Source organism: Pteropus medius, unplaced genomic scaffold, assembly GCF_902729225.1.
Source record: "Pteropus medius unplaced genomic scaffold, Ma_sr-lr_union100, whole genome shotgun sequence".
Taxonomy (NCBI): domain Eukaryota; kingdom Metazoa; phylum Chordata; class Mammalia; order Chiroptera; family Pteropodidae; genus Pteropus; species Pteropus medius.
In genome coordinates this window covers 101,863-126,708 of record NW_024341344.1, presented here as the reverse complement: position 1 = coordinate 126,708, position 24,846 = coordinate 101,863, and the positions used below count along the sequence as shown (strand labels likewise).

Genomic DNA, 24,846 nt, shown 5'->3' with positions numbered 1-24,846 from the left:
GAGAGAGAGAAATCAAAAGAAGTACACGAAAGGAGAGGAGAAAATAAAGGTAGAAGAAAAATAGCATTAAGAGCAGAGAGACAAACCCAGAATGTTCCATTTAAAAATAATAAAAATGTCAATGTTCCAATAGTGTGACTGGCAACATCCAAAAAAATTTCTACAGAAATTTTGGCATGCCTGCTGACAACTGGATATGAAGCAGCCTGGCATAGCAAACAAAATTCATATGAAAGTCAGAAGACCTTTAGATAACCTTGAAAGAATGCTGAGCAGGGCGTCCGAAGACATGACTGTATTAACTGTTAACCTTGGGTGATTAACTTAATGGTACTTGGCCTCCCTTTCCTTATATAAAAACTAAAATATTTAAAGGACTCTAAGTTTACTTTCAGCTCTTAATACTTATGAATTTTCAAGGCATCTTTAAACTAACAGATGCAGTCATGAGAAGTGACTCTGGCTAATAGGAAATGTTTGGCCAAACACCTGTCCAGTTCTCCAGGCTCAAGAACTTACTGGTTCTCAATCTGTTCCTGGCACTCAGTGATGTTGACTGGTTCTTCTCGCCGCTGCTGTGGAAGCATAGGAAACTCATCATGGGCCAGTTTCCTGATGTAGACAGCAGGCACAAAACCCTGGTGATCATCAGCTTCCACCTTCCACCAGTCCTGAGGGAGAACAGATCCCAACTCTTTCTTTAGTTCTTGGAAAAACCACAAATAAGAGAGGCTTCAACTCTCCTCAGTCTCTAAGCACAGCCACAGGCTGATAGCCAAGAAAAGCAAACCCATCACTTATTGGGGACATATAATTTTCAAGTATTACAAAGAACATAAATATGGAGTTGCAGGAATTTCATAGATAAGCCTCTAAAATCAAGGAATCTGACATAGCTGATGTTAGACCTTTAACTTTGACAAGGTTTGCAAAAACTAAAAATAGTTCTCCTCTGGGGCATTTTGTCCACAAGAAATAAAAAAGAAAACAAACAAACAAACAAAACCCACGAAGGCTGAATCAAACTGGGCTTGTTAGTAGTAGAACGCCTGTGTATGACAATATTGTACAAGAACTCTCACCTTATCCCTCTCCCAGAACTCCTAAAAATTGTGTTGCCCTGAAATTCACTTATGTGAATACTATATACTTAATTGTCACCTTTATCCCCAGAGAGTGTTTGGGTGTGGAGCAGTGATAAGCACTTTGGATTTAATCTCTTCAGAGAATAATGTGGTGAAATGAAGAAGACTAAGCAAAGAGAAAGAGGGATTGGTACACAACTTATTTAATAATGAAACATCTAGCCTCTCTAAAATTTTCCTTCCTCTCAGAGTAACAATATTTCAAACTCTCTTCTTCTCTTCCTAATTATTTAGGAGGTTAAGTATTAGAATATAAAAAAAATTACTTGAGCTCTTATAAAAATACATATTTAAAATTGTACTCAATATTTTGTCACCATTCTTACAGGAATAAGATCCAAAGATAACCAGGTTGACAAAGACTTCTCTTCAATCACCCTCCTCCTAAGCCTAACTACAATTGTTTCATCACTAGGAATATTGGCACAGAAGAGAAACAAGTAAAGAGATCAAAGAAAGGGACAATTTAATCCTGTAATATATCTAAATATTACAGAACAGCCATTCATAGCTTGTATGTTATGGGGTAATTACTTAAGATCTTTGAATATTCATTTTGTTAACTGTAATTAATATTCTAATTCAAATAGGTAAAACATCCTAGACAATATCTGGAGGAAAGGTACTTTCAATAAATTATGGTTATTTAAGAGAGACAACAGAAAAATGTTGGATATCTGGCAAGTTTGGGAAATGACTTTGGAAGAACCACTTTGTTGATGGAGAAAAGATTTGATGGGGCATTCACCTTGTTGATGGAACTGAGCAGAGTTAAGACATCATCTTTCTTCAACGTGACTTCTCGGGGGCTGCGGGCTTGGAAGTCATATAAAGCCACAACTCTCTCTTCTCGAGCCACTCTCTCCACTGGTGCAGCCTGTTGTTGCTAAACAAAAACAGGAAGTAGACCATGTAAGTCACCCATTGGAAATATCTCTCTGTAGAACCTAACAGTGGGAGGCTGTCCTTGGGCCTGAGAGGTGAGAGGAGCCTCTAGCTAGAATCTCTTGCATGGCTGCCAATAACTGAGAAATCATCACATGCCATTTTCAGAGATATTGCTCCACCCTAACACTTCTCAGAGGACAGGTAGCCTGGGCAATATGAACACAGAGTAAGCAAATGAGTATGTAGTTTGTTGGAAAAATATTAAAGTCTCTAAGTCATCAGTTCTCAAAGCAAGTAATAAAGGATTATACACATCAACATTTCAGAATATTGTTTGAGAAAGTTAAAGACCCTATTTCTCATCACCTTCTCCATTTACTGGGCCTCCACTAATAATCTTTCCAACTCCTTGACCTATAAATTATTGTATAAAGAAACTGTGAATTTTCTTTTTAGACATGGATTATCTAAAACACAAAAAAGGCCACAGAATCTTAAAAATTGAGAACATGAACTTAGATAAAATATCTTGTATCTCTCTTTAGCAGGCAACTTGTTTTTAAGGTAGCCTCTAAATTTTACTTTCTGCAAATATCATATCTCTGAGAGATTTAACAAAATAGAACATCACCCCCTCCATACATAATGACCTATACCTTCAGACTGGAGCTGAAGATGTACCTCCCCTTACAGATTTCACTGATTTTATGTTCTTCAAGTACTATGTTTCCTCATAACATGCAATGTTTAAACCCATCTGTTATTTTTTAGGCAGCCATTGTGCAACGCTTGGTGAAGGCACAACATTGAAGCTTTGCCAATGTATATTGATTTGACATTGTGAGTCTATGTCTTTTGTCTACTCCCAATATATGAATTCAGAGAATTCTTTCTCAGTAGAAAGAATTCCATGAATGTATTTTTTTTCTTTTTTTCCCTCTTCTACTTCACACAGGAGATGCTTATATCATTTAGTTGTTTCTAGCTTCATCACTCTTCAGAACACCCCTTTTCACCTTGCATCCTAACCGTTCTCACATTCTCAACCATTTGCATTTCTTATCTTGCAAATACACTTGATTATTTTGTGCTCTGGTTTATTTGCTCTCATAGCTTATTGACTAGATAGGTTCTTCTCCTCCTTGTCTGCACAGTAAACCACCTTTTTTTGTTAACAATAAGTCAGTTTTGAATATTTCAATGCTCTTATTTCAAGAAAATGAAATACTCCTTCTTTTGAAATCACTTTTCCTGTTCATATATCTATTATATGCACTTACTTGTTTAAATATCTGAAACCCTGACAGACCATAATTTTCCTACAAATCAAGATTAACTTTTATTCATGTTTGCACATGGTAAATATTTAATAAACGTTGGTTTAAAAACTAAGGATGGAAGGAAGGAAAGGAAGGAAGAAAGAAAATAAGGGTTTCTGGTTAAGATGGCGGCGTAGTTAAGGCTGTGCTCACCTCCTCCCACCTCAAAATTACAACTAAACTACATAACGACCATCATGAAGAATCACCTGACGTCTAGCTGAACAGAAATTTTACAACTAAGGACATGCAAAAGAAGCCAAAATGAGACTTGTAGGAGAGGAGAATGTGACACAGGCTGGTCCCAAACCCATGTGTGGCAGTTAAAAATTGGGAGAGATATCTTGTGTGGAGAGGTAACCCCCTGAGGATTGAAGAGTCCTATCCCCACACAAGGCTCCTCAGCCTGGGGTTCCAGTGCCAGGGAAAGAAGTCCCCATCACTTCTGGCTGTGAAACCAGCATAGATGTTGCCAAGTGAGACCAAAGGCTGCTGGTGTTTCAGGCATTCCTCTTAAAGAACTCATGCACAAACTTACTCTCTGAGGGACTCTCTTGCTCTGATCTCCAGCACTGGGGCAGCAGCTGAAAAAGTGCTACAAATACACAGGGAGGAACTAAATTGTCGAGCTTCACGGGAAGGGTTAGAGGAACAGCTTCCTCCTAGACAGAAATGCAGGCTGAATCCATTATTCTTTTGTTAAGCCCTCCCATGACCCAGTCTGCCTCATCAGCAGGCACCATATCTGAGATCCCAATAACCTGGCTAACACTTTTCATCCCATTCACCCTTCCCTAGTGATTCCCTGAGACCCCACTTTACACAACCTGCAGGCCGACTCAAGCCACTTACATTGGCTTTTCCATACAAACAGCCTGCTCTTGTCTCATCTAAAGACGTTCCTAAAATCTCTCAAATGTTCACAAGCCTCAAACAAGCAGCATCTGATCTCAGCATGCCCCTTATCTCTTGCTAAGCAGCTCCAAGCCTTCCATTATCACCCACCAGCCATGGTTCACAGCTGAGCCTCTCCCAGGCACCCTAAGCACAGCACAGGTGGCAACCATCTGCAGATCACTTTGTACCTTATACTAAGTGCTCTCAGGCAGGGTTCAGGTAGTGGCTGGACTTGGCCTGCACCAGAGCCCCTCCCAAGGGCCCCAGAACCAATATACCTGGTGGTCCGAAGCTGACCATCAGAGTACCACACAACCACCTCCACAAATGACATATCCAGAGAGCAGACTGATCAGGCACCCAAGTGTTGCTAAAGTAAATCCAACTCTTTAGGGTCAGCACCTGCACAGTAGGTCCTCCACTGTGGTCAGTCCTAACGATCATTCAGCCTCAGGGTCAGTCATTCTCATTGTTGTGCATATAGCAACCAAGACTCAACTACAATAGGAGAGCACACACACCCCACAGAAGGGACACACCTGGAACACCTGGCCCGGTTGACCAAGGAGATTGCACCACTGGGCCCTATAGAACACCTACTACATAAGGCCACACTACATAAGACCGGGAGACATAGCAACCTTACCTACTACATAGAAACAAACACAGGCAGGCAGCCAAAATGGAGAGAGAAAAAAACATATCCTAAATTGAAGAACGGAATAAAGTTCCAGAAAAAGAACTAAACAAGATGAAGACAAACAATCTACCAGATGCAGAGTTCAAAACACTGGTAATAAGGATGTTCATTGATGTAAGTGAGAACTTCAAGAAAGAGATAAAAACATAAACATGGAGAGAGAACCAGTCAGAAATGAATAATACTAAATTGAAATAAAAATATATTAGAGGAATCGAAAGTAGATTAAATAAAGCAGAGGATCAAGTTGAATCAGCTATTTGGAAGATAAAGTGGCAGAAAACACTCAATTAAAACAGTGAAATAAAAAAAAAGAAATTAAAAAGGAAAGTTTAAGAGGCCTCTGAGACATCAGGTGTAACAACATTCATGTTATAGGTGAACAACATTCATGTTATAAGGAGAAAAGAAAGAAATAACAGGACTGAAAACCTATTTCAAGAAATAATGATGGAAAACTTTCCTAACCTGAAAGAAAATAGTCATAAAAACCCAGGAAGTACAGAGAGTTACAAACAAAATTAACCCAGGCCCCCAACAAGACACATTGTAATTAAAATGTCAAAGGTTAATAAAGACGAAGAATTTAAAAGCAGCAAGAGAAAAGCAGTTACCTACAAGGGAGCTCCCATAAAACTGTCAGCTGACTTATCAACAGAAATTTTAAGGCCAGAGGGATTAGCACAAAATATTCAAAGTGATAAAAAGCAAGGACCTACAAGCAAGATTACTCTTCCCAGTAAAGTTATCATTTAAAAATGAAGGATAGATAAAGAGCTTCCCAGATAAGACAAAGCTAAAGGAGTTTATTACCACCAAACCAATATAACGAGAAATGTTAAACAGATTTCTAGAAGAAAAAGGAGGAGGAGGAGGAGGAGGAGGAGGAGAAGTAGGAAGAGAAAGAGGGGGAAGAGGAAAAAGATAAAAAATGTGAAGAACAATATGGCAATAACTACATATCTATCAAGAAGGAGAAATGCAATTAAATGAAATGTTAAAGAAAATTGAAAGTATAAAAGGAAGAAAAGAGGAAACCAAAATACAACACTTATCTAGAAATTCTTGTGGACTAAACTTCTGTAGATGTACAAAGATGCTACAATCTGGCATATAAGAATTATAGAACTTATTATTTTCTTTGTGATTGTTTCCTGGGTTACAGAAAAAAAAAAGTAATAAAGAGAATTTATTTTCCTCTGTTGTGAAAATCATGATTCTTGTCATCTCTAAGTTTTTCTTACCTGGCAGACTTCTGCCTGATCTCGTAGAGCTTGCATACTTTTTCCAAATGCATTAAGATCCACTAGGAAGGCCTCATGCTTCTTTAGAAGAGCCTGGATTTGTTGATGGAAAGATTATTGGAAGCAAAACAGAAAGAACAGTAAGCATCTTGGGGGAAAGGTTTCAAGCATAATTTTAAGTTTTTCTGTTTCTCCTAACATCCTGGAAAGACACTTTCTATTTAACGTAGACTTAACCCTAAATTTTAAGTATCAAGAAAATAGGAGTTAAAAAATTAATAACAATTTCAGTATATTTGTTTCACTCAATACGAAGTGAAAAGTGCACGAACATTTTAGGAACACCCATTGCAGCTGAAAGAGGGTGCTGCTGATAGTGTTACTTTGTAGGATGAAACAGCGTAACTTTAGATACTCATTTCAATTATTTCTAGTGCTGAAAGTTTGTGAAATACTCTACTGTATTCCCACAGGACAACAAATAAAACAAAGAAATAGATATAAAAGATAATATAACCTTTGATTTTCTTCTTGCTCCGATATGTCTGCCTGATTTTATTTTATTAAAGTATTTAAGATAACTGTATCTTAAAACCATGGCTGGTTTGTGAAATCTCAAGTTTATTCTGGGAAGTTTAAGATGGGACCAAGACAGGTATGGATCTCTGGTCATGCCTTTCTGAGTTTAGATAATCTCTAGGGAATCTATGGGTTTTAGTGGGATTAGGAAAATGTATTTTTGGATCTCTGCCAGCTCTGAAGGTATTCTAGCAAATGAAGTCCAAAGGCTATCATTCTGGAACCTCCAAATAATCTAACAGAACCTGTAACTGTCCCACAATCTAATATGGTACTATTTGGTGAATACTAGACAATGTCCATCACCAATTTTGCCTTACCCCAGCTGCTTCTTCATCAGCCCCATAGTTAGTGTTTTCTACAATAGGTTCCTTCTCTCTAATCCATGCTTCTGCTTCATGCAAATCAGCCAAGTACTGCTGGAACTGGACATTAGCCTCAAGATCATTTTGCCGTCTAGCAGCTCGAGCCTGAAGAGACTCCATATTCTCATTCAAACTCTTGACCCTAGAGGCCACATCTTTTGCAGCAAAGTGTCCTATGGAGTAGTTATAGAAAAAGTGAGTGTTACCCTCATTAATGTTTACTACACTTCAATTCTTTTGAAGACCTGGAAGAGAGAAAGAGAGGCATGAGGATGATGCTGCATGTACTCAGTGTGACATTTTACCTAAGTTTCATCGGGGAATTGGAATGCCATAGGTGAGATTAAGCATCAGTATAGATGCTAAGTGTGGATAGGGGGTGTATATTTGGTGGTGTAGGTGTGTCTGTATGGTGGTTAATTGGGTGTTACATTCTATGTTATACAGACATGAAAGCAAAATACCTACAAGTAGGTACTGCTCCAAATTCCAAAAACATGTATTCTCTAGACTAAACAGAAAATTCAGCAGATTTTCATTTCTTCCCATAAAGTCCTCTGTACTATAGAAATTGTTCTCCGCCCCTAAGCAACTAGATAACAGAATTGTAAGGTGCAATGATTTTCAGACAATAGGTAGAAAATTGTGACTTTTGAGAAAAGGGGGGAAAAAAAAGAGGTATGTCCTATGATAGCCACAGTTTATGCCTGGCACAGTTCCTAGGCTGTAGTGCTAAGAACTGCAGAACTAGCAGTCACATTGAGGTGAGGAGACAGATATCATGGTTGGAAGAAGACAATACAGCTACAGTCTGTGGAACAGAATACTGAAAAGAAAGGTGCTACACAGAGATAGAGCTTTGAAGCTATGTAGAAAGGTCCCCCAGAGTATTAGACTGATTACTCTTAAATTTTTCCTCCAAAAATAGCTTTATAATTTTATAAATTATTGGGAACCCCTTTAAGCTTTGCTTACATGGTAATATCTATGGATAGTTATCATATTTAAAGTCAAAACAGAAAAATTTAAAATGAATACACATGTATATATTTCATAACCATTAGAGCAATGGCCTTATCACACATCATGTAGACTCCAGAAGACTTTGCTGTACACTTATAAAAGACTGAGTGTGAAATAGGCAAATTACATCTTATTAGCATTATGAAAACCACAAAACAAAAATTAGAGAATCACTATCATAGAAACAACATATGCATGCATGCATGTACACATACACACCACAGAACTATAGCTGATAAACAAATATGGAATTAAAATGAAATTATAATATACAATTAATCTGAAGAAAGCAGAAACTAATGGACAAAGAGAAAACAAATAGCAAAATGTTAGATTTAAACTTACCTATATTGATAAATGCTTTAAATGTAAATTGTCTCAATGCTCAAATTAAAAGGGAGAGATTACCAGATCGCATAAAATAAAAACAAAGTCTAACTATATGCTTTCTATAAGAAATCTGCTTTAACCAAAAAAAAAAATCAAAAACAAACAAACGAACAAAAACAGAATACAAGCAAAAAGATGAAAAAATACATATTGCACAAACATGAATCAAAGACAGAATGGCTATGTTATAGTTGCACAATGTAACATTCAGGGTATCATCATGGATAAAGAGGACTATATCATGTTAAAAGAGAACTAAATCATGCTAAAGATTTAAATGCATCAAGAAGACATAACAAGCCTAAATGTGTATGCATGCGATAATAGGGCATCAAAATACATGAAACAAAAATGATAGAATTGAAAAGAACAATAGATAAAATCCACAATTACAGCTAGAGATTTCAAGAAAAAAAGAGTCCCTATAGTAAAATAGGAATCCCAAATAAACATATTTAGGTTCGAATCATTCAATTAAGATCTGAACGTTTGTTCAGCAATCTGAATTTTAAACCATACTTTTGATAGTTTGATACTGGCTATAAGTAATTTACTTTTAAATCACCTTGTATACGATGTTTGATTCTGAACATTATATTTAAGCAGTAGGGATTTCTGAAGATGGGAGACCAGGAGGAAGAGAGACATTGAGACTATCTAAAGAAATTGTGCTGTTAACAATAAAGACTGTAAAATATTAGGAATCTAAGACATGTCTTTACAGGTTTTGAAGTTCCCATATGGGAAAAGCATCTGATTTATGTTATTGAGTTTTATAACTTAAATTCTGAAATCTGTAACTTCTACAGAAAATCACATTGATTAATAGGATAATTATTTTAATAATTTTGGCCCTATAAAAAAAAATAGAAATGACCAGCTAATGAGGTAGGTAGCTTCCTATTATTAGAATATACAAACAGTGTATCTATCAGAAATGCCAAAGGGAAATTTCTGCATTGGATGAGAAGGTGAATCAGATCTTTAAATTCCCTTGAGGCCCTAAGGTTGAACAGACTTTCCTTATAAATTTGGCAAAAAGATTATTGTTCAATCCGATCCGAGTCATACATACCTTCCTCTACCATTTTGTTTCCCCTCTCTGTTATCACCCGTATGTGTAGCTCATGGCTGGCAATGTCAGCCTGGATGACTTTGTGTCTATTCAGAAGATTCTTGGAGGCAATCAGGTCTTTTCCTACAGAGAAAAATAATTTCAAGGTATTGTATTGTTCTAGTGTAAAGTAACTCTACTCCTGTAACCCTTGGAGCTACAAGTTCTTTCCTTTGAGATTTTAATCATTACATGGGCTTCCTGAAATTTGTAGCATTTGTCTGATTTTACTCTGCTTAGCTTTGTTTTTCTCCTTGCCTCCTTATACTAAGAAAATTCAATTCATTTTTGGACAAAAAAATAATAAATAAATCATTATTCTCTTTGAAAGATAGGTAGAAAGGCAAGTAACTCTACAACTGAAACTTCTAATATTATGCAACCAATTTTATTTCAGAATACTGTGGTATAAGAATCAGTATCTTCCACTTCTCATTTCCACATCTTAGGAAGTTATTAAATTCTCTAAACTTAGGGTTTTTTCCACCATAAAAGTGGCACAATGTTACTAGCTTTGAAGTTTTGTTGGTATGGACAAAAATTACTTATAAATTACTTATAAAAGTTTTGTTGGTATGGACAAAAAATTACTTAATAAAGTGCCTCATTCATTGCTTAACATTAACATGCACATAATAAATACATATTGTTTATTTCTTCCATTTTCTAAGATCCCCAGTTCATCTTTCCTGTCTCCCTATCACACTTTATCTCTCTTTTCTCCAAAATTTCCTTCTCTATACTTCACACTAAATGTCTTTCTAGAAAATGTCTATGCCCATCCACCCTTCAAAGAGATCTTTTCTCTTCTAGGAAGTTTTCCCAGACTAGTCCTCCACTGTCACCATTGTCCATCCTCTCATAGTTGTTTCCAGTAAATGCATAGTAAATATGCATTGTATTTATATTTCAATACAAGTGTCCTGGTACTGACATAATGAACTAATAGCTTCCAAATGAAGAAAATGTGTACTTTATCTGCTACTATAGCCCATATAGTTAGAAAAGGGAGCCCTCTGGTCATTACCCTGATACAAAAACCTGGTAAAGATAACACACACAAAAAGAAAACCATAGACCAATATTTCTTATAAACACAGATGTAAAAATCCTAAACAAAATACTAGCAAATTTAATATAACAACACAGTAAAAACATTATACATCATGATCAAGTGGGCTTCACCCCAGGGGCACAGGGATGGTTTGACATAGGCAAATTCATTAATGTGATATATTACACAAACAAAATAAAGAATAAAAATTATATGATCATATTAGATGCAGAAAATGAATTCAACAAGATACAACATCTATTTATGTTTAAAACACTTAACAAAATCAGTATAGAAGGAAAGTACCTTAACATAATAAAGACCATATATGACAAACTCTCAGCTAATGTCATACTTAATGGTGAAAACTAAAAACCTTCACTCTAAGATCAGGAACAAGACAAAGGTGTCCTCTATCACCACCGTTATTCAATATTAGAAAGCCTAACTAGAGCAATTGGGCCAAAAAAAAAAAAAAAGAGAGAGAGAGAAAAAACAAAGAAAAGACATTCAAAGAGAAAATGAAGAAATCAAATGTCACTTTTTGCAGATGACATGATTCTCTATATAGAAAACCCTAAATATCCACTTAAAATTTATTTAAAATAATAAACCAATACAATAAGAGTTTCAGAATACAAAATCAAAGTTCAAAAATCCATAGTGATCCTATACTCTAACAATGAATTTTCAGAAAAAAAAAAATCCTTTTACAATTGTGACAAAAAGAATAAAATACCTAAAAATAAACTTAACAAAGTATGTGAAAAAACTATACACTCAAACTGAGACAGTATTAAAATCAATTAAAGAAGACACAAAGAAGTGGAAAGATATTAGGGTTCACGGATTGGAAGAATCAACATAGTTAAAATGACATATTACCTAAAGCATTATGTAGATTTAATTGAATTCCAATAAAAATTTCAATGGAATTTTTTAAAGAAATAAAACAAAAAATCTTCAGATTTGCATGAAAGCAAGGCCAGAGGTATCACTCTGCCTAAGTTCAAATTATACTACAAAGGACAATAATACAGAAGTACGGTATTAGCAGAAAAACAGACATACAGATCGATGAAATGGAATTGAAAGTTTAGAACTAAACCCCAATATACAGGCAAGTTATTTTCAACAAAGAAGCCAAAACATACAATGGAGAAAGAAAGCCTCTTCAAAAAATAGTGCTAAGAAATTTGGAAAGTTGTCTACGGCCATGCCAACCTGAACAAGCCTGATCCCGTCTGATCTCGGAAGCTAAGCAGAGTCAGGCCTCATTAATATTTGGATGGGAGACCACCTAGGAAGACCAGGTGCTGTAGGCATAAAAAATAATAAATGAATAAATAAAAAATAAGGGATTGTGAGCTGACAAGTTCCTTGTAATCTGTGAGGTCAACCAAGGGTTGCCTTGTCTAAAAAAAAAAAAAAAGAAAGCCATATGAAAAAAAAAATAAAACTATACTGCTGTCTATCACCATACACCAAAATGAACTCAAATGCATCAAGGGCCTGAATAATAAGACCTGGAATAATATTCCATTAGAAGAAAATCTAGGTACTTAACTCATGGACTTTGGACTTAGAAAAGATTTTATAAAACTGACCTTAAAGGCAAAGGAAGTAAAAGCAAAAATAATGAATGGGACTATATAAAACTAAAATCCTTCTGCACAGTAAATAAAATCATTAACAAGACAAAAAGACAATCATCCAAATGAGAGAATATAACTGTGAACAACGTCTCCGACAAGGGCTTAATATCCAAAATATATGTTGTTAAGTTGTAACTTAACAACAACAGCAAATCTAATTAAGAAATGGGCAGAGGACCAGAATAGACAATTCTCTCAAGAAGACATACAATTGGTCCACAGACACATGAAAGGATGCTCAATTTCACTACTTATTAGGGAAATGAAAATCGAAACCACAGTGAGATACCACTCACACCTGTTAGAATGGCTATCATCAAAACGACAAATAATAAGGGTTGGAGAGGTTGTATGGAAAAAGGAACTCTCATACACTGCTGCTGGAAATGCAAATTGGTACAGCCACTGTGGAGAACAGTATGAAGGTTTCTCAAATAATTACCATATGACCCAGCAATCCCTCTTCTGAGCATTTACTCCCCCAAACTGAAAACATTTATCTGCAAAGATATATGCACCCTGATGTTCAATGCAGCATTATTCACAGTGGCTAAGACATGAAAGCAACCAAAGTGTCCTTTGATACATGATTGGTACATATATACAATGGAATATTACTCAGCCATAAGAAAAGATGAAATAATTCTATTTGCAATAACATGGATGAATCTTGAGATTATCATGCTAAGCTAAATAAGACAGACAGAAAAAGTTGAAACACATGATTTCACTTATCTATGGGATATAAAACTGAAAACAACAAGTAAATGTGACAGAGACCCAGACAGTGGATTAGTGGTTACCAGAGGGGAGGGGAAAGGCGGAGGTAAGTAGGGGTAAAGGGAGTCAAATATTTATGACAGAAGGAAATTAGAAGAAAAAAAAAGGGAGCCCCTGACAATATAGACAAACCTCTTGGTACCTCAGACACTAACCATGGCTGCTCAGCCAAGGACCTTGGCAATAACTTACGTTAAAGCAAGTAGCAAAAATCTGAGCAGTCTAGCTCTTTCCAGAGGCTTTAATTTCATGGCCCTGTCCACTTCTGGGTTTAGAAGGTAAACTTTTAATTATGAGGTTTTTTTTAAAATCTTCTTACGGAAGATTGAAAACATTTTTATGAGTGTAGGAGAGAAATCTGAGTGCAAATTCAAACAATCTGCAGACCTTGGGGTATTCCTTATGACTCAGCTTTCTCAGGCTGCACTAACCAAGGTAAGTGGAAGCTGCTGAAGGTTCTGTTTCTTGGATCCAGGCTTCCTCATCCTCTGTGTCTCTGCAAATCTGTTGTAGGCGAAGAAGGTCAATGAGCTTCTTCTTCCGGGTAGCCAGTGGCTCTTTTAGGGCTTCAAACTGGGACACTAGGTTCTCTTGCCTTGCCCGTACATCCCCAGCATCAGGATGGCCTGTTTCTTCAAAATATGTTGCCAAGTCTGTGAGGATGTCTACCTGATCCTGAGAGAGAAATTAAATGGGTGTTTGGTGTGGGGAGACCATGGAGAGAATCAGTTCCCATATTCACTGTGTTAGGATATCGAATTAAATCAATGATATGGAGTGGGAGGAGTTGCCTCATTGAAGATCATTTCATCAAGCTAAGAGAACTATTTATAGGAAAGTAGTTTTTAAGCCATATTTCAGAAATGACAACCTACTTATAGAGCGTGACAATGAAATTGGAGAAACCAGAACTACAGCCATGGGATTCTTACAAGAGATACCAGGCAACAAGAATGGCTAGATTAGAGAAAATATTGGGAAGAAGTTGTTTACCAGCTAAAATTTTTGAATTTTTACGTTTAGTATCTTGATCTTCTCTTTTAATAATAATTACTTATTATTATGAATTTGCTTAGAGCATATGCAGGTGTTATGGTCTACAACTGGTCAAAGAGCTAGCAACAAACCTGACGAGCAGCCACACCAGACTCCAAGAGGCTGTGCTTCCTGAGTAGATTCTGTACATCAGCTAGGCCTTTCCCGTAATCCTCAGAGGTAGCCTGCCTCTCTGCATCCACTAGCCAGCACTTCAGATCTTCTGCATTATTTTCAAACTGCAGCTGCTGATTAGCTTCATACAACTGGGTCCCTGAGAGGAGACATTAAGTATAAGATAGGTACCATAAATGCTCCTCATTATATAATAACATACCTTCCATCAACTTAAGGATCAATATAATAATTTGATATTCCAGTGGGGGAAATATAACTGTAATATCTGTGATTACACAAGAAATTACCTTAAATATGTAGATTTTGAAAGTATTTGTTTTTGAATACAGTATGATTCTCAAAACAAATATAAACAATAAGTTCATTTCCCTAGTGAATGTGTTAGATTATAAACAGCTTGGGTATTTTCATATGTAATTCCTTGCTCTCTATTAAGACTTCTTTTTCAAAGAGATTCAAATCCAAACACCTCACTTTCCAAGAGAAGTATAAAACTTGGGGTTCTCTCAGTTTGAGATTTTGAAGTGTATTTTTATAATGTTGTTCTCAGAACTTCGCTAGCCCCCCTCTTAGTGCCTGGCCTTCATCACAAGACATGCCTCAGAATTTTCTTTTCCAGAAAATATCTTTATTGTGCACACAGTTCTCAGACAAACTTTATTCTATGACTTTATAGCAATTATTTTTATTATTTCTGCAAAGCAATTACTGTATCTCCTAATGGTAGGGAGTACTAGTGATTTCTTATTGTTACAGTCAAGTTGGATTTTTTTCCCTAAACCAAAATATCAAAATGATGTCCAATAAAATCAGTATCTCTTCTATAACCAGGGCAGAATCATATCTACAGATAATGTTTATCATCTGTAAAAGAATATTGGGAAAATATTAATAAGAGAACCTCGTTATTTGTGTGAATAATGGTAATTGATTGTCTACAGTAAGAGGTGAGGTTATATGTATGTAGATATTCCAGTAGATACATAAAACATTTTTAAAGAGCTACAGCAGAGCCTGAAAACTTTAAGATAGGTGAAAAAAGCAACAAGTCATTAAGCCCTATTTATAAAAACAAAATATTATAGGAACATTACATGTGGTACCGACAGTCTTTTAATGTCCAATTTACTAACCTGGGTTATAATATCTTATATTGTCATGTCTAGAGAACTAAAATATGTAAATCTGAATTTAAGGACAGTAGTTTAAGGTGTATGGACAATATAGAATTCATGGTTCCTGAAGTATTTTCAAAAAAAAAAATTAAAAAATGTGAAAAAATGGGAAAAAAAGTAGTTTTAGTTTTAAAAATCTACATACATGAAGAAAACATAAAATTGTATAAATATATGGTGTGATGAATTTAAAATTTCTTGACCATTAAAGAAAAAACAGAGAAGAAAATGAATAGCATCTCTTCTCATAGAGGTCACCAGGTAAATTCAAGATGGTAAAGATGAAAATGTTAGGTTTCAGAATTTAGGCATTAGCCTTTCAATAAAACCTCTTTTTCTAACCTTTCTGTGCTGTAGCCTCCAGCAATTCCTTCCAGAGGCTTTCAACTTCACTAACACGAGCAGCCACACTGTCAGAGGCATAGTGGCCTCCTTCAGTCATCTCCTGGCCAGTTTTCTTTAGGTTATTGAGTAGGATCTTATTAGCTGCCAATTCTTTTTCAAATACTTGCTGCTTTTGAACCCGGCTTTTCAAGTTCTGTGTATCCTGACACAAGATGAAAAAATAAAAGGAAACTGTTACTTGAAGAATGAGAGGCAAACATGTTGAGGACAAGAGTTATTTCTCATATAAATTTAACTTTAATAAAAAGATAGAAGGGAGAAACTGTACTTGTCCAAGTATAAAGCCAGAGAATGCTTAAGAAACCCAGTCCCCCAACCCACTTATACATGGAATCCAAAGAACAAAATAAAATGAAGATCATTTGAATATGACACTCCATGAAAGAAATAGCAATCAGAGCTGTCATGAAAGATAAAAACTTTTTATCTCTGTCCTAGTATGTGTACCATTCGACCTTTTGTCCCATATAGAAAAGATCTGTTTACCCTAAATTCACTGGAACCATAACTCTTCTAAAGAATATAAGCATATAGTGCTGAGTTTTATAGAATAAAAGTTACAGATAAGGTAATAGTTCTCATAGTTCTATAAAGATATAAGAACAAAAGGATAGGAGGTATACATTTAAGACTAAATGATAATTCAGGAATTTCCCAAAGTAACAAACTAAAATAGAAGAGGGAAAAACTTTAAGCCCAGGTTTACTTTCTCGAGAATTCATGCCTCTAACCTTTACATTAAACTGCCTTGTTAATAATGGGATAACTTAAGACAATTGACTTCACAATTCATTTTCTTGGTTTTCTCATCTGTAAAATTAGGAGCTCTTCCCTTCTAGCTGCAAAACTGTGTAAGTCTGTATTATACCAATACAAGTTACTTTTCAGTTCCAAGTAACTTTCAGTAAATTTGAATGTATGTTATGCTTAGATACAATGTGTTTCTACTATAAGAGTGCAGAGTGGAGCTGAATATGTATAAAGGGACAAGAAATAGCTAAATAAAGAACAGTCCCTTCCTTACCTCATTCGATTAAGCACCATTGGGAATTGTGTCAGAGTAAAGGGGTGATGGGGAGCAGGCTATACAAAAACAAAATTCTTGGCTCTTAACTAGATATATAGCCTTAGGGGAGTCATTGCCCTTCTCTGAGACTCTGTCTCCTCATCTATGAAATGAGGCTTATCAGCTATGGTCCTTTCAGCTCTAAGACTGTGAAAGCTCTATGAAACTAAGTCCTGATGAATATGACCTAGACTGGAAAACCCTGCCTACCTTGTAATCTTCATCATCTGCCAACTTTTTCTTCTTGTTGATCCAGTTCTTCAGGTCATCTGAGTCCTGATACAATTGCTGCAGAAGCAACGAATCCTCCAACAATCTGCGTCGTGTGACAGCCCTTTCACGTAGAACATCTCGCCTGGCCAATAGCTGCCAAACCACAAGCAAACTCATTGTCAGCAAAACTCAATATGGACACTTGAGAATCATTGCCCACATTAGTTATCATGCCCCCAACAATTCCCTTGACTCTTGGTGCATAGACAGGCAGACACACATCTGAGCCCTTGAACATACCCCATCTCGGATGTCAGCGATGTTCTCTGAATCATAATGACCATTGTCAATCAATTTGGTTGCAGTCTTGTCTAATGTCTAAAAAAATAAATAAATAAAACAGAGTTGTTTTCCCTCAGTGACAACTGAGTATTGCTCACATTTTGAATAGCTGTTCAAAGAAGTAAGCATGGTAACATAGGAGAAGTGCTTACTTCTGATTTGTTATAAATCGTATTTCAAAATATAGACCTTATCAAATCAATTAGCCTCTCCATGCCACAATATATATATTTTTAAATTAACAGAAATTTATTTATCATCTGTTTGCATACTTTTATTTGTATTTATTATTTTAAATTTTTAATTACAGTTGGCATTCAATATTATATTTGTTTCAAGTGTACAATGTCTGGATTCTTCCTCCTGTCCAGTTTGGAAGATAAACTTCAGCCTGAAATTACATTATAGCTAATTTTCTATTTTTAATTTTTACTTTTCAATTAAATTTGACATTCAAATCCCCACGGAGAGGGATTTGCCCCAGGGGCTTCTATTACCTGCCAAGAACATCCTTTGATTGTGCCACTTGTGGGGCTAATTAGGTGGTGCCCTGTTGTAATCTGAAAATGGCCATTTGATTCACTCAGCAAAAGTTTCAAGTCACACTGAGACCAGCACTTGCTCACTTGGAGCCTGCAGACCCCTGCATTTTGTCCAAGAAACACTGCAGCGTGGACCAATACCAGCCATAGGTAAAGCTTCTAACTGTGCATGAGTTGGGGCTGGGAATTCTTACCAAATCACCAGAGTGGGGTGAGTGCTGTTCACCAGTTTGATGTAGATTTAGACTTGGCACCAGTGCTAAGCCTGGGGCTATTCAAAAGGCTCAGAGCATTCCAAGCATGCTATAATATTTTTAATATCTTGGTTATAGTAAATGAATTCTGATGTTACTGAAAGGTGAATATTGATCTCTTCTTAAATCTTCATGGACAAGCACTATATTGACATAGCCATGTCCAATGCCCAGTTGATCTATCATCTATCTATCTATCTATCTATCTATCTATCTATCTATCTATCTTTCATCTATTTATCTATCATCTATATATCATCTATCTGTCTATCATTTATCTATCGTCATGTATGTATGTATTATGTATGTATATATCTACCTCTATTATTTAACCTTCATCTATTACATGTACTTATATTTATACCTGTATCTATATCTCCAGCTATATAAAGAGAGAAGTCCAATATTGCAGAGATAAATTTGTACTCATATTTATTCAGAACCCACCTTCTGCCCCCCCAAAATTACTAGAGGTAAAGATTGATAATTAAATAAGAATGAGAAAATAATCTAAAATGAATGATAGTATTTTATAAACAATAAAATTATTTTATACCTTTAGCTTTTATCGATAAGAATTGGCAGAATAAGTGTATGTAATAATAAAGGATGATATTAAGCTCTGTATTGACTAAACTTTAACAGGGAAGACTTAGAATTTGATTGTTATTTTTGTTGTTGTGGTGGTGGTGGTATGTATGCATATATGTGAGTTTAAACCAGCACTATCTTAGGAGACAAAGACATACAATATATTGACCCATAAAGTTTTCTTACACTTCTCTGAGCCCTGCTTATATGTTGGCCAATTTTTCTGGGACAGTGTAACTTAAGGTTCACAGAAAAATTGTAGTAGCATTACATGAGAAGAACAAAAATGAAGATATGCTAATAAAAGCAAAGAATACATATTACTTAGATATCCTAATATTGTTAGAGAAAACTAATAGAGATACTACAAGAGAAGAAAAACTTCAAAAAATATATTTCGAACTTTTTAAAGAAATAATTCTATATCAAATATGTATCCAATAGCTTCTATTTAGAATGAAAAAATAAAAAAGACAATCATGAACTTCATCAAAATTTGAGCAGAGCATGTCGAAACAGCATGTCATGAAATCTTGAAAAACTTTCTAAATATGCTTCATAGAAGAAGATATGTATTGTTAAAAATAAGTATTATTGTTTTTCGGGATGTTTTCTCTTAAAAATAATCCTTACATAATGTCTGATAGTTACAGGAGTGATTCTAAGGATAAGTGTTGATTGAAATGATATATACAAATGATATTGACTTCATTGAAATGAAGTCCAAACCAGGGCCCATTTCTTACTGTAATCTTCTCCTCCTGGGCAGTGAAGGCTTCTTCAAAGTCGTCATGCTTCTGAAGAAGGGCTTTTACACTGCCCAGGGAGTTCCCCAGGTCCTCATTTTCCAAAAATGCCTGTAGAAGACAGAAAAACATACCTCAGCTGTGCCTCACTGGTGAGAAACATTCCCTTTGGATATATCTCTAAGACAAGGACTAAAGAAGGAGGTGAGGGAGCTGGGGAACAAGGTGGGAATTATCACAAAACAGTAGAGTAGGTAGAGCTTAAGAGTTTTTTCCAAACCTCTCACACAACTTTATCATCTTTGTCTCTAGGTTATTCACATTGAATTCTCTCAGCCAATCTAGGCACTATTCTGAGCAGTCAAAGCTGCTTCAAGAAGACCACTCACATCCTCCAGAAAATCTCTTGGTTAACCCTGCCTGACTCATCACAATTTTCTCTTCTTGATCTCTTATCAATTTGATATTAATTTTTCCTTATGTTCATTTGAGGTTAAAATCCCTCTTCTACGTATTTAGGTATTTTTTCTATGCATTTGTCCATGAAGGAATTATAGGAGCTTTCTTCTCTTTGTGGTTCACTCTCCAGTTCCTAGGACAAACTTAGGACCTCAGAAGTGTTTGTGAGGGTGTTGGTAGTAGTCATGGTGACAAAAGAAGAGTAAAGAAATGACTTCTGGACACTTGCTGAACTCCTCTTATTACCTCTTGTCTACTCATCCAATTGTCCACTTGCTCACTGTCACGGTAGAAGAGGTGCAAGTTCAAGCACTGCTCATACTGATGATGACACCTGACCCACAGTTCCTTCAGGGCAGCCCAGTTGTTATCAAGAATTGCCAGCTTTGGAAAGGAAGAGATAATGTACAAGGGAGATATTTAATTAATTATTTTATTCTACATTACTGAGCACTTAACAAATGTAGGGCCTTTTGAAAGCTACAAAATTGAACAGGAAATGGGCTTGTCTCTTAAGGCTTCAATATTTAAGCAAATAACTGTAGTAAAAAAAATAGGATAATATCATAAAAGAGGTACAGCACATTTAATATGTATAAACAAACAAACAACAAACAAACAAAAAGATTACTTTTGACTAGAAGACCCAGAGAGTAGAAGCATGGAAAGTATATATATCAAACAGAGATAGAGAGGGCGGGGAAGAGGGGTTAGGATTGTAGGAGAACATAATGTTGCAAGCAAGTAATAACTGTAAGTAATTGTTAGATTGTACAATGTGCTCCAGAGAAAAGTGCAGATCCTAAAAGAAGTGGACACTTGATAAATTTCAAGTTCATAGAGCACTTTAATTATCGGACTCAGAAGTTTGTATTTTATTCTGAAAGCAAATAAGAACCATTGAGGAAAGAGAGAATAGCATTATCAAACCCACAAAAAGCCTCTGTTTCTGCCCAAGCATCTACCAAGAAATTCCAACTTGTTATCATAGCTTCTGTGTTAAGTCCATTAAAAAGGCAGCACAAATTCTCAGAATTCCAGAATAATAGGTAGGTTTTAAAGAACTTAAGATCCTACTATTCCTTTGGCAGAAAATCGTTAATAATAAAATCCATACTATAATTATCCCATAGAGTACTGGAGGAATTCAAATTATGGTTATCTCAACCTCATTCATCACACAACACTGGAAGCTGTGCTTGAAATTCAATGAAATGCAAAGAAACCTGCAAATTTTAATTATCATCCCAAGGAGTTCCTGTGACTCTGAGACTAAAGCAAAAATCTCTATCAGGGGTCAGGGGGTTGAGGTGAGTCTCTGTGATTCAGGAGGTTAGGGTGCTGGCAAACCTGATTGTTCATTCAGTGGAATTCTGAGTGTTCGAAAGTTTCCTGTTATTTAATGCGAATTTGAAAAAAAAAAACATAGAAAGAGGAGAATCAATTTGATTTGAGATTGTACAGAGCAGTGGTCCCCAACCCCTTGACTGTGGACCAATACTAGTCCGTGGTCTATTAGAAACCAGGCCACACAGCAGGAGGTGAGTAGTGAGTAAGTGAGTGAAACTTATATTTGCAGCTGCTCCCCAGTGCTAGCATCACTTCCTCAGCTCCACCTCAGATCATCAGGCATTAGATGCTCATAGGAGCACCAGTTCCTGGTGCCAAAATGGTTGAGGACCGCTTGCATAAAGGAAAGAAGAAAAGATACAATTTGCCGGTCATGTGCCAGACACTGTGCCAGGCACCTTAGGGAACCCAAAGATGAATAAGGTGCAGTTCTCATAGAATTCACAATCTAGAGATGAGCATGGGAAAGTGATAAAACAGAGCATATGTGACAAGACAAGATGGTATGGAGGTTTCAAATTAGGTAGATGTTACGTTGATGAAACTAGGTAGGTTGATAAAACAAGGATTCAGAGGTAAGGAAGCGCACATCATGTCCTAAGAATTTCAATGACTAAATTGGCTAAAGCTGTACATGAGAAAACAGTGTGAAAGTTGGGTTCATATTACTAATATGTTAATATAACTTCTATTCTCTTCCCATTCAGAGATTATTCTATTATTGTGAAATTAAGTGAGAGCTAAATATATATCAAAATTTTACAAATTTGGTTAAATTAATTACCTTTTCTAAAACTTCATCAGAGGCTTCATGATTGGCATCCAGCAGAGCTTGACCAGTCTCATCAGCAGATTGAAAGCGGTCATCATATGAGTCAATCTCATGCTGTGGCGACAAGACAAAATGTCTTAACATTCAGCAAGAAAACTTCTGGTATTCTTGGCACCTCCCTTTTCCTCTTAATGGGGAGGACTTTTCTCTCTACCTTATGCTGCTGATGCCTGTCCAGTAAGGCTTCCCCACCAGCCACATCTGTGGGCAGCTCATCAGCATTGATCAGAGCAGTCTTCTCCTTCATCCATCCTGAGAGCTCATTATAGTCAGATAAGAATCGTTGGTACCTGTGGGAAAGGTAAGGTAAAGGCCAGGGAGGAGAGACTAGATGTAAATGGACTTTGGATGGAGAGTTAGGATTGGGTTGAGCTAAAATGTGAGATATGTTCCTCACTCTAATCCTACCCTTCCCCTTTCCCTGATTTACTCCCTATTCCTTTAGTGGTACAAGTTTAAATCCTTTTCTCTGGGTTGTATTCCTTGAGTAGGTGTGCCAGTGTGTGGTGAGGCACAAAGGCATTACATCTCCAACATCACGAGTTCACACCTATCCCAGAGGCACTTGAAGCAGAATAGAGTACTCCCAATGAAGCCTATAAATAATCACATAACATAAATGACAGGAAGCACCTTGTGAAAAGAGTTAGGGAATATTGGTAGGGTTAGGAGCCCTCTTGTATCTTAGTTCACTCTTAGCCTTATTAATAAAAAACAAAAAACAATTCAAAAAAATTAAATGCTCAGCATTTGAATTTAAATCATAACAGTAAGATAAACACCATTTTCGGGCAATTTAACAACTAACCGTAAAATTAACTACCCAGTTTTTTGGCAAGCCAACCCACATTCAAGAAATAATTCTAGACTTATTTGTATGCTCTTCAGCTTGGAAATTTCTTGCAGTTCCTTAACTAGGGCCAGGAGTTTCATATTTCTTTAGCTGCTTTTCTAGCTCCATGAGCCATTTCATAGCATCCTACAACTATACAAACTGAAGAAGACAGAAAGAGGGCAGGTGCGGGGAGGTGTCATGCTAAGTATTATATCACCTGCAAAAGATTTCTTTTGGCAAGTTAAAATTTCTTTTGCATTTGCTCAGCAGGCAGGAAGTCTGGGGCCCTCATTGTTTTACTGCTTTCATTCTTTTGTTTTTGGTATTATGCCTGAACCTTGTAGAGATAGATAGAAAAATAGAGAAGAGGGACTCCTCACCAATAAGAAGCCTGCAGCTTTGTATATCTGCTGGTAGCCAAGGCACGAATGTGCTCCCAGTTGGAGACCAGATCCTCTTTCATCTGCTGGATCTGAGGTGCATCTGAAGGATGAGAAAGCCTCAGCTTGTCTGCTTTGGCACATAACTCCTTCACCTTTAGGATGAAAAAAAAAACATAGTGGGAAATCCAAGCACTCTGATTCCTAGCAAAATTTTATTGAGGAGATGTTACAAAATAATCTTGTAAACAATAATACTTAGTAATATATTTAAATCAATATATTTATGTTCATATACAATAATAATAATAATAATAATAATTTACTGAGCACTTTTTGTCTGTCATTGTACTAAGCACTTCATATGCATTTTCTTGTTTTATAGACTTCCCTTAATAATACTATAAAGTACAAACTATTCTTAGTCCCATTTTATGTAAAAACTAAGAAGTAAAGTATTTTATTTGCTCAGGATCACTCAGCTAGCAAAAGTCAGAAGCAAGGTTTAGACCTAAGTCTGTCCTTTACTTCCTTCTATACTGTTTCTGTAAATATAATTGTGGTAATCAGAAAAACTCTTCCGCCTAGGAGGACAATAAATACCAATAAGGATAAACCGTTTTGAGCACAATTCCTGAGTAGCAGAGTTACAAGGGTAAAACTATGAACATGGTGACTTTCCACATGTAACCATTAGTTCTCTAATTAAATCTAACTGAAATCAGGTATTATCTTGGGTTTGGGATTTCATCATCATTATTCATTAAGTCATCGGATTTTATTATTCATCATTAGGAAGAAAGACCAAAGACTTAAATAAGCAAGAATAAAAGAAGGAGAATTGTGACACAGTTTTCAGAAACTGGACTCAAGGACAGAGCTATGATTAAAGAACAGCAAGTGGAGATCTTCCTGTGGGCTGATGCTGCTGTAGATGCTCAGGAGTAATTGGTTTAAGTTATGGTTAAAGTTAAAAGGGAAAGAAGTAAGTATGGGAATCATTCAAGAATACAAGCTTTTTCCAAATTCTAGCATGCCTATGTCTACTCCTCTAGGTATAGGAACTGAGATTTTTCAGCTTTCAAAAGAGAAACCCAAGGTAGATTTAGTAATATGCTCAAATGTCTCTGAGTTTGTTATAAAAGGGGAACAAGGAATTTATTCCCTTACCTACTGAGTGATGAACAAAAAGAAACAGAATTCAACTGCAAAAGAAGAAACTGGAAGGAAAGGCGCTCTGACCACAAGGCCCTGAGTGAAATTAGGAAACCGTTCTAGGAGGTATATTTTTGTTATTGTTTTTTAATCAAGAAATTCAATTTTAAAATTT

At 36.0% G+C, this 24,846-nt stretch overlaps 1 protein-coding gene, 1 long non-coding RNA gene and 1 pseudogene across 3 annotated transcripts in view; 2 read left to right on the top strand and 1 right to left on the bottom strand.

Annotated features, from left to right (window-relative positions):
* SPTA1 (spectrin alpha, erythrocytic 1) overlaps positions 1 to 24,846 on the bottom strand; it is an 80,934-nt gene that overhangs the window by 47,613 nt on the left and 8,475 nt on the right. The window contains exons 7-21 of the mRNA XM_039850443.1: positions 23,517 to 23,671; positions 22,456 to 22,591; positions 22,254 to 22,355; positions 20,366 to 20,503; positions 19,661 to 19,771; positions 17,486 to 17,563; positions 17,183 to 17,338; positions 15,844 to 16,048; positions 14,281 to 14,462; positions 13,585 to 13,828; positions 9,626 to 9,748; positions 7,093 to 7,310; positions 6,194 to 6,286; positions 1,894 to 2,031; positions 520 to 671 (exon numbers count right to left, since the gene is read on the bottom strand). Of these exons, the coding sequence (XP_039706377.1) occupies positions 520 to 671; positions 1,894 to 2,031; positions 6,194 to 6,286; positions 7,093 to 7,310; positions 9,626 to 9,748; positions 13,585 to 13,828; positions 14,281 to 14,462; positions 15,844 to 16,048; positions 17,183 to 17,338; positions 17,486 to 17,563; positions 19,661 to 19,771; positions 20,366 to 20,503; positions 22,254 to 22,355; positions 22,456 to 22,591; positions 23,517 to 23,671 (2,231 nt within the window). The remainder of the gene's footprint in view (positions 1 to 519; positions 672 to 1,893; positions 2,032 to 6,193; positions 6,287 to 7,092; positions 7,311 to 9,625; positions 9,749 to 13,584; positions 13,829 to 14,280; positions 14,463 to 15,843; positions 16,049 to 17,182; positions 17,339 to 17,485; positions 17,564 to 19,660; positions 19,772 to 20,365; positions 20,504 to 22,253; positions 22,356 to 22,455; positions 22,592 to 23,516; positions 23,672 to 24,846) is intronic.
* Positions 10 to 17,534, top strand: LOC120592722 (uncharacterized). 2 transcript variants are annotated; one of them, XR_005650200.1, is made up of 4 exons: positions 10 to 49; positions 1,736 to 2,057; positions 2,805 to 2,873; positions 17,229 to 17,534. It is a non-coding gene; the product is annotated as an uncharacterized LOC120592722 (long non-coding RNA). The 2 variants fall into 2 exon arrangements; XR_005650199.1 differs by lacking the exon at positions 17,229 to 17,534 and having other exon boundaries at positions 2,805 to 4,776.
* LOC120592760 (uncharacterized) lies at positions 11,925 to 12,043 on the top strand (annotated as a pseudogene).